This window comes from Eucyclogobius newberryi, unplaced genomic scaffold (assembly GCF_026437365.1).
Source record: "Eucyclogobius newberryi isolate DKJ021-1_F unplaced genomic scaffold, fEucNew1.0.hap1 SCAF_4, whole genome shotgun sequence".
NCBI lineage: Eukaryota > Metazoa > Chordata > Actinopteri > Gobiiformes > Gobiidae > Eucyclogobius > Eucyclogobius newberryi.
The window spans coordinates 20737823-20747082 of record NW_027316056.1 but is presented as its reverse complement, the minus strand read 5'-3'; the positions used below and the strand labels follow the sequence as shown (position 1 = coordinate 20747082).

Below are 9260 nucleotides of genomic sequence, written 5' to 3'. Positions count from 1 at the left end.
TGGGTCAATAGATTGTGGGACTGTGTGCTGGGTTTAGGCGATCTGTTCGTTGCTTGTGATGGCACTTGGTGAAGCATTGGTTTGTCTGGTATGTTTCTGTAATTATGTGCTACTTGAATTATGTCCTATACTGTAAAATACATGCAAATACATTCAACTCAATTTTGCTTTCAGCAGTTCAATAAAAGAAATCAACAGCAAATCCTTCCAGAATCCAAGCTCTAGTAGTTGCATTATCAACTCAAAGTCCATTGATATCGCTGTCAAAAATGGCACCATATATATAACCTTCACATCACCACTCTCTCTTGGTTCTCTGGTCGTTATGGTCCCTTTGGTTACCCCGGTCCTTGTGGTCCCTCTGGTCCTTATGGTCCTTATGGCCTTTATGGTCCTTCTGGTTCCTCCGGTCCTTGTGGTTCCTCTGGTGTCTCTAGTCCTTATGGTCCCTCTGGTCCTTGTGGTCCTTGTGGTCCTTATGGTCCTTATGGTCCTTTTGGTCCTTCTGGTTCCCCCGGTCCTTGTGGTCACTCTGGTGTCTCTGGTCCTTATGGTCCCTCTGGTCCTCATGGCTCATTTGGTCTCTCTGATCTCTCTGGTCTCTCTGATCCCTCTGATATCTCGGGAATTTATGGTCCTTCTGGTTCCCCTGGTCCTTCTGGTTCCTCGTCTGGTCTCTCTGGTCCCTCTGGTCTCTCTGGTCCTTCTGGTCTCTCTGGTCTCTCTGGTCCTTCTGGTCCTTCTGGTCCTTCTGGTCTCTCTGGTCTCTCTGGTCTCTCTGGTCCTTCTGGTCTCTCTGGTCTCTCTGGTCTTTCTGGTCTCTCTGGTCTCTCTGGTCCCTCTGGTCTCTCTGGTCTTTCTGGTCCCTCTGGTCCCTCTGGTCTCTCTGGTCCCTCTGGTCCCTCTGGTCTCTCTGGTCTTTCTGGTCCCTCTGGTCCCTCTGGTCTCTCTGGTCCCTCTGGTCCTTCTGGTCTCTCTGGTCTCTCTGGTCTCTCTGGTCCTTCTGGTCTCTCTGGTCTCTCTGGTCTCTCTGGTCTTTCTGGTCTCTCTGGTCTCTCTGGTCCCTCTGGTCTCTCTGGTCCCTCTGGTCCCTCTGGTCCCTCTGGTCTTTCTGGTCCCTCTGGTCCCTCTGGTCTCTCTGGTACCTCTCCTTTAAGCTCATTGTACTTTGCCTTTGAACCCCTCCAGTAACACAACATTTATTATCTATCACGTTTAGACTGTCCTGTTCAGACAATAACACAAAATCTTCGAAGTATGTCTTGTTTCATTGTTTTTAAACATGTTTATACTCCGTTCTGTTTTGAACAGCACCTATGAATAAAATATATTATTGCCCAACACATTTGTTCTTGTTACGGTTAAACCAAACACTGTGGGAAATATCTGATAACAGTATGCCGGCTGCACTGTGATCTTCTTAACTTCACACAAGCCTCTTTGCCACTGATACTATGATGCAACATAGGACACGCTCTTACATTCTTCACCACAACAAGGGCAGACTCATCTCTAACCCAGATCAAATGTGAAACTAATGTTACTTTCAGTCTAAAATAAGTATTAGACTATTAAGCAAGACGCTATTTGAAAGGAACTCAAAATTTTTACTTAAAGTTTATCCATGGGTTTCAGAATGATAATAAATCATTGCCATAGTGATTAAAACAAAACACAAAATATTATATTACTCATTATTTTTCAATGGGAAAAAATACCCACAATGTTGTATATAGATTAATTGTCAGTGAAAGAAAATACATAGATGTATGCGTACGTTTTGGCTCGACCTACATTCTGAAATAAATAAAACGTAGCAAAATTAAGTGTAATGAAAAATGAATATTAAAATAAATGTCATTGATTCAGGCTTCAAAACTAAGCGCAAACATTTAAATGCTTAACAATACAAACAAACTGCCAAAAGATAACCATTCGGCCTTACATGGTCCTGTTCTGCACGTGGATAATATAATAATAGTTCCATGGTTCTGCACAAATAATATAATAATAGATCAATGTTTCTGCACCGATAATATAATAGATCCATGGTTCTGCACATATAATATAATAATTAATCCATGTTTCTGCACATATAATATAATAACAGATCTATGGTTCTGCACAGATAATATAATAACAGATCTATGGTTCTGCACAGATAATATAATAATAGATCTATGGTTCTGCACAGATAATATAATAATAGATCCATGGTTCTGCACAGATAATACAATAATAGATCCATGGTTCTGCACCGATAATATAATAATAGATCCATGGATCTACACAGATAATATAATAATATATCCATGTTTCTGCACTGTCTGCTGATTGTATGTACCTCTCCAAGACTACAGGGGGCGGTAAATAAAAGTTCACAGGAAACCGCAGAACGACACGAGTCAGTCATGTTTTGGTTCTGTATGATCGGTTTTCAGCGGTGCATTGTCCCGAGTTAACATCTGTGCGTGCGGTCAGCATGGATCTGCCCGTGGACCCGGACCGTGGACCGGCCCCGGCCCCTAAGGTCGAGCTCTCCGCGGCGATGCGGGCGAAGATTGAACGGAACCGACAGCGGGCTCTGATGCTCAGACAAGCCCGACTGGCGAGCCGCTCTTTGTCCGCAGTGGAAGGCGCGACCTCTGCAAAAGTGTCCAAAACGATTGACTCGGGTGCCGGGTTCTTCATCGACGAAGACGAGGATGCAGAGGAAGAGCAGAGGGGCAGAAGCGTGCTCCAGCAGCCAGGTCTGTAGCACGTGACCTGCTGTTTACATCTTTCTTGCGGCGGTCTCACGTCAAAACTGTGCTTTTCGCAGCTCCGGTGATCGAGCTGGACTATTTAGTGTGCGACGACTGTGGAAAACCCTTCATGGATTCTTACCTCAGCAACAGCTTTGACGTGTCTGTGTGCGACAAGTGCAGGTAGTGACAGAAGAAAGGAAATGCATTAATACAACTTGAACTTACTGTCGCCACAAGTTTTAAAGGTATTCTATGTTGGGACGCACATTGGGCAAAATCAACTGTACTTTTAATCTTGTTATAACGTGTAGGTCATGATTACCTTTGTCAGAGTAATAATTATTTGGGTTGATTCGTCTGTGTAATTCTGTTTTGTTCTTGAGTGTTTTCACCTACTCCCTGCCCACATCCTTGTTTAATTAAGACTTTGAATTAAGTCTTCAACAAAAAATGCATGAATGAAATGCCGCTGCTTGTTATGGTGAAATGTCACTTGTCAGTTCTGCAGTTTTGAACAGGAAGTCAAAGGATGTGCTTTATTATTTAGCTGTTTTAGATCAAAACTGCTGGATACAATGGACAAAATATAAAATGATAATATTGTAGTATATTTATGCCATAGTTCAATGTGAAGTACCTGAAAAAAGTAAAATATGTCTGCTTTAAATAGGCTGTATGGCTGTGTCCCCCTGGATAAAGTAAATATGTTTAAATCTGGGGTAATTTTCATTGTGATTATCCAATGGGCAAGCAAAATGAGCTTCCGATCATGCGGCTCAAACCAGATTGCATTAAACTCAAAGGAACTGTCCTCAAGTGGCCAAAATGAAAGCTAATTAGAATTTAAGTTCAGTTGTGATGTTATTTCATTTTTAAACCAGTGTGGGCACATTACTATTACACTATTACCATTAAAGATGTCATCTCTCTTCCATTGCAGAGATAATGAGGAAAAGCACAAACTAATATCTAGAACGGAGTCCAAACAGGGTTATTTGCTGAAAGACTGTGACCTGGATAAGCGAGAGCCTCCTCTTCGATTTATATTGAAGAAAAATCCACACAACTCTCAGTGGGGAGATATGAAACTGTATCTGAAAATGCAGGTAACGACTGACATACATGACCGACTCACACTGTAAGAAATACACAGTAAAGCAAACGAAATGGACCTTTTAACCATGTCATAATGGTTTTCTTTTATAATTACCGTAGCTCTCTTCTTGTGCGTTCACACTTGCCAATTCATCACATCCTAATTGGGAATAAACTAAAACTAAACCTGAAATTAAAGATGGCACTAGATCTGTACATGAACATAACCAACCCAAGTCCATTTCAGGACATAAATGGTCTCAATTTAATAACTCTGTGTGAACAAAGCCTCAGAGTTTTGTTTTTAGTGATTCCTGAATACATATTTCACAGAAGTACATAAATGATGAACCTTCTCATTTCATCAATCACGTTTTTGGAGTTGAATAATGGCACCACTTTCTGAGAGTATTGTGAAATAATTATTTCCCTTTTGTTAATTTATTTATGAAAAACTTTGAACTTAGTGTCAGTTTTTGTTTCAAGAGGCTTTGCCAACGAGAGTTATTCATCATAAACCAGGTCGACAAATCTGCCATTTGACAGATGCACAGACAAGCAGATTCTACCTGAGAAAAACAATCTGCTTGCTTTGGTGAAAGCCACTGTGCCGCAGCAGTCACTTCTGCAGTGAACAGACCACTTTCTATTTTAAGTCGTTTATTGGTTAATATTGCAGTTTGTAAATGAGTATCAATACTTAACATCTGTCTCCTTTGAATTGGTGTAAATGTTTTGTTTGGTCTTTTTCTTGTTAATGTAGCAGTTTGCTTAACAGGTTGAAAAGAGGTCCATGGAGGTCTGGGGGTCAGAGGAAGCCCTTGAGGAGGCCAAGGAGGCAAGGGAGGAGAACAAAGAAGTACAGAAGCAAAAGCGTTTCAACAAGAAAGTCAAAGGTCAATTACATTCAAACATTGACATTATTTACAGAGCTTTGCATGTTAAACTACTTTATTTTGGCCTGTTCCCATTGTAGAACTCCGCAAGGCAGTGAGGAGCAGTATGTGGACCAAAGATCTCAGCGCTCATCAACACGAGTATGGGCCAGAGGAGGTGGTGGATCCAGACGAAGACATGTACAAGAAAACCTGCACCTCCTGTGGACATGAACTCACATACGAGAAGATGTAGGGAACAAAGCCAGACTCTTGACGCACAAGAGAACTGTGAACACATGTGCTCCTGCTGTGCCTTTCTACTGTATGTGTGAGGTTTTGTGGGTGCCCCTTCTTACAAATTGCGTATTGCTAGTTTTGTAAATAATTTTGAGTCCTAAACTATTACATAACATCTACCATGGTTTTTTTATGTTTGTCCATCAATAACAGAATAACTATATCCTAATATAAGGGCATTTAAGCTTTGTCAGCATTTTGATGTACTTTTGGCTGTGTATGCAAATGAAAATAACTACTGAGCCTAAAGAATTTCATTCCACAAAAAATATTTTTGAAAACGCTATGTTCTTTCAAAAGGTGCCAAAATAAATCAAATGGCATTGTAAAAGTTTATTATGAATACTCCCTTAACCTATCGGTCTGAGATTTTCAGAGATGTAACTGACCTGTAGCAGGGTTTATTCATGTGACAGTTTAACCAGTGCCTGCTGCTGAAGAAGCGCTCACATTCAAGGAATCAGAGGTACGATACGCTTAGGGCTTGAAAAGATTTAACACATTTCAGTATTAAATTTCCATCATATGAACACTAGCAGTGCAGTGTAGTCATTGTACTAGTTTAAATTTTACAATAAACTCTTTTTGCCTTTTACTGCAAAACCCTGAGATTTGGTGTCATTTATCCAAACCAGTTTGATTAAACAGTCACAATCAGTAAACTGCATTTATTTAGTGAAATGGGCCTTTCAATATTTAGGTGAACTAAAGGTTCTCCCTGAACAAGATGCCCACCTTAAGTATTTAGAGTTGAAATTCAATTGCAGGTATGGTCTTTAAAGTATTGGTTCTATAGCATAACTTCTGTTCTAGAGTAGAAGTTGTTGCAAGTACAGGTAAAGCATGACAGTTGAGGAATATGTAGAATGCAGAAACAGAATATTAAACAAAGTAGGGCCCAAACTAGTAAATTGACAATTTATTCTTTTACACAATGTTAAAAATCAAATGTCTTCTTAACATCAGGACTTTGAAACACAAATGCTTCATTTGAGTCTTCAACTGCATTAGTTTCAATGTCCTCCTGAAAAGTTGAAAGAAAGTCATCCAGTCCATCACAGCTGCACAGTCTGCCACAACTTACATCTGAAAAGTACTTCTCGATGAGGTTATGAGCAGACTGGTAAACCCTCTCATTGTCATGGTTCTGCAGTGTTTCTACACGATCCAAGCCTCCCAGCTCCTCAAAGAGCAAGCACAACTTCTCCATCTCACCAAGTTTCTCTGCAGCCTGAGCATTAGGAGAAGTTAAGGGACTGAGAATAATTGTTGTGCATTTAACTTTTACACCTACAATGAAGATGTTGTTAATGGCATCCAGAATGACCAGGATGACTTTGGCATCTTTGACCTGTAGTAAGTTAATTATGGCTTCCAAGGCCCCACTTTGCACCAGCTGCACCACCTGCTCCACCGTCCCTCCACTGGTGAAGTTTGTGACAGCCCATACAGCTTCCCTCTGAGTCTTAAAATCTCCCTGAAAAGGCAAGCCAAAAAGTTAACCACTTTTGAAAACCAAAGCCCATTACAACTCACATTTCTCAGTTGTTCGACCAGAGGAGGGAGAAGGCCACAAGTGATGAGCTGCTGGATTTGCTTGGATGGTCCAGCCGCGATGTTTGATAGTGCCCACGTGGCCTCCTTCTGTACACTGGGCTTTGGGTGTCTCATGAGTTGGGGCAGAACAGTTAAAACACCAGCATCAATCACAGCCTGCGTTTGAGTGTCTGAGCCACTCACGATATTCCCGATGGCGCGCAGAGATGGGGTCTGGAGGAGCACATTTAGTGGCGATGCAGTTTCAAATACAGACCTCACAGTAAATGCACATTTGACAAAAATTAAAAATGTACCATAACACTGAGCTCACTGTGGCCCATAAGCTCAACCAACCGAGGGACTATGCCAGTTACTACAACCACATCAATGCGGTCATTGTCACCATCTGACAAATATGACATGGCCCAACACGCATCAGATAAGATGTCCTTATCACTGAGATGAAGCAACTGGATCAGCGAGGGAAGCATCTGGTGGACAGAACATGTCTGGTCATTACGCACAGACACTATGATCAACAGACTCACCTGCTGAACAGCAGACATAGGAGGAGAGGGGTTTTTATTTCGGCACAAGTTGGACAGGGTCCAGGTCAAATTACGCAAATAACCAATCTGTGGGTGGCAAGATACAAATTCAGGCCCATTTTGATACTGGCATAATTTTACCACAGTAAACTTACTGGTGTGTCTGGAGAGATGCGGGAAAGCAGAGCAGGGATTACGTTACAATCAATGAGAACATCTCGATAACGTGGACCATCACCTGCAATCAACAGTCAGTTTACCTGCAAGGTGTCAACAATAACCACAGAACATAAAACTGGTTTCCATTACCAGCAATATTGCCAAGTGCCCAAACAGCCTGTTCACTGATGTGCAACAGAGGGGAGGCCAAAAGAGAAATGAAAGCCGGCACAGCCCCATGTTCCACCACCTGCACACAAGACAAAGAACACACATCAGCTGATCTTTGAGTCAATCAGCGCAAGTACCATTGTACCTGTTGTGTGTGCCATGAAGTTCCAGAGGCAATGTTTGTGAGGGCCCAGGCAGCTTCAAACTGAAGAGAGGGCTCATCATCCATACTCAAGAAGGACACAAAACGAGAGAGCAGCCCAGCATCTATGATCTCCTTCAGGGGAGGGTTTCTCTCTTGAGAAAGAAGCTTCCTGTTTTTAAGTTTGAAAAAACTCATTATGTAAAGTGCCAAAGACATGTGCGCACAATGTTGTCTTTTAATAAGCTCACCTGGCCGCTTGACATCCTCTAGTTTGGGTCTCTCTGCTGTTGCTATTCACAGCTTTGATTATGTCTTCAATTGAGAAAGAGGTGACCTAAAGTAAACGCATTTCAACATTATTTCGATACAGTGCAATCAAGCCGTGCCCAATTACAAAGAGCACCACCTTGTCATCTGCAACATACTCCGGAGACAGGGCCTCTTCATCAGGCAGAGACGAGAGAGTCACGTGACGCCTTTTCATGAAATTTTCATCTCTGTGAGCTTTACGCAACTCCACGTTAACAGTTATCCTCTTCTCCCGTAGCTTCTGAGAAGGTAAAGTACCCACATTTACACAGTTACCCCTGTGTTGAAAATGCACGGACTTACTGTTGGGTCTTTGCCTTTGTTTTTGAACTTGGCCAGGCGCTCGACAGTGACATTCTTGGTGGGCATGATGGACACGTGCGTCAGTGCGGCTCTAACTGCTCAGCATCACTGACACTGCAGTCGGTTTTAATGGCACTTAATGGCACACAACGGCACACTCCAGCACAGGTGCAGGTCATTACTGTAATGATGCATCGCCCTCTTCTGGTCTTCAAGCTCCGCCCATGACCGCCACGACCACCTGTTATGGCGTGTTTGTCACACTAGATGGCAGCACAATCATCTCACTGTAGCAGGGGTTGAATCTGAAAATGATAAGAGTTGAATCTACTGTAGAGGGGCAACAAGTGCGGCGTGGTAATAAACATGTAATTAGTGTTATAAGCACGTCGGCTGCAGGCCAGCATGATTAGTATGTGAGTATTTGAAATACACAACTTTTTTAAATAGAGCAGTGTGTTTAATATAATTATTGCATATTAACAAATTATTATCTAATTTAATTATTTTAATCAGTTTTCCATTTATTTTCTATTTTTTTAATGTATTCATTCTGTGTGAAATTGTGAATCAAACATTGTGTTCTGACGAATTCCTTGTTCTATTTCTATTTTTCAGGCAAAGTTTCTTTGCTGAACTCCTGAAACTTCCTGAAGTACAATGTTGTTTTAAAGTTCTGTTACACGGCACTAAGCTGAGTGAGAAGCTGATGGCTGAAGGGCCGAGAAGGAGAGTCTAAGGACAGAGGACCCTGGGACATCGTCCCTCGCCACCACAGACATTGTCTGACTTCATCGCCACCACAGACATTGTTGATTCATTTCTCCCTGTGGCCCTCAGAGGCAACTGTTGTTGTGATTTTGGGCCTTACAAAAATAAATTGATTTGATTTGATTTGAAGGGTACGTCCTGTCTACTTCCTTACTTAAATCAAGGATTTTGATGGTTCTTCCTTTTAATAATTTTAACCTGTGTGTTGAGATTACTTAATTAAGTAGCCTTGAATGTTTACTCTACTTGCACATTGTTGTATTTTTATTTTATTTTATCCTTTTTGTCTCTTAACATT

General features: G+C 41.6%; 2 protein-coding genes across 2 annotated transcripts; one reads left to right on the top strand and one right to left on the bottom strand.

Moving 5' to 3' along the window:
• Nucleotides 1–2448: 2448 nt before the first annotated feature.
• Nucleotides 2449–5066, top strand: xpa (xeroderma pigmentosum, complementation group A). Its single transcript, XM_072463719.1, has 5 exons — nt 2449–2750; nt 2822–2927; nt 3688–3853; nt 4621–4738; nt 4819–5066. Exons 1-5 carry the CDS (start codon nt 2483–2485, stop codon nt 4971–4973), a joined length of 813 nt encoding a protein of 270 aa, XP_072319820.1. The 5' UTR covers nt 2449–2482; the 3' UTR covers nt 4974–5066.
• An 855-nt stretch (nt 5067–5921) lies between these two features.
• Nucleotides 5922–8320, bottom strand: kpna7 (karyopherin alpha 7 (importin alpha 8)). The gene is made up of 12 exons (XM_072463471.1): nt 8192–8320; nt 7986–8129; nt 7828–7913; nt 7580–7748; nt 7414–7513; nt 7260–7342; nt 7105–7191; nt 6871–7047; nt 6554–6787; nt 6312–6494; nt 6102–6248; nt 5922–6041 (listed from the first exon to the last, which is right to left on the bottom strand). The coding sequence occupies exons 1-12, from the start codon at nt 8255–8257 to the stop codon at nt 5955–5957; spliced, it is 1563 nt and encodes a 520-aa protein (XP_072319572.1). The 5' UTR covers nt 8258–8320; the 3' UTR covers nt 5922–5954.
• Between the last annotated feature and the right edge of the window lie 940 nt (nt 8321–9260).

Bases quoted from the DNA above. Each gene is read 5' to 3' on its own strand.
- kpna7 (XM_072463471.1), bottom strand. From the start codon at position 8,257: ATGCCCACCAAGAATGTCACTGTCGAGCGCCTGGCCAAGTTCAAAAAC. The intron at 7,749-7,827 runs GTGAGCTTATTA...ACTTAAAAACAG, and splicing joins AGAGGATGTCAAGCGGCCAG to GAAGCTTCTTTCTCAAGAGA. The intron at 6,249-6,311 runs GTAGGTGTAAAA...CCTAATGCTCAG, and splicing joins CCATTAACAACATCTTCATT to GCTGCAGAGAAACTTGGTGA.
- xpa (XM_072463719.1), top strand. From the start codon at position 2,483: ATGGATCTGCCCGTGGACCCGGACCGTGGACCGGCCCCGGCCCCTAAG. The intron at 3,854-4,620 runs GTAACGACTGAC...TTTGCTTAACAG, and splicing joins AACTGTATCTGAAAATGCAG to GTTGAAAAGAGGTCCATGGA. The intron at 4,739-4,818 runs GTCAATTACATT...TTCCCATTGTAG, and splicing joins TTTCAACAAGAAAGTCAAAG to AACTCCGCAAGGCAGTGAGG.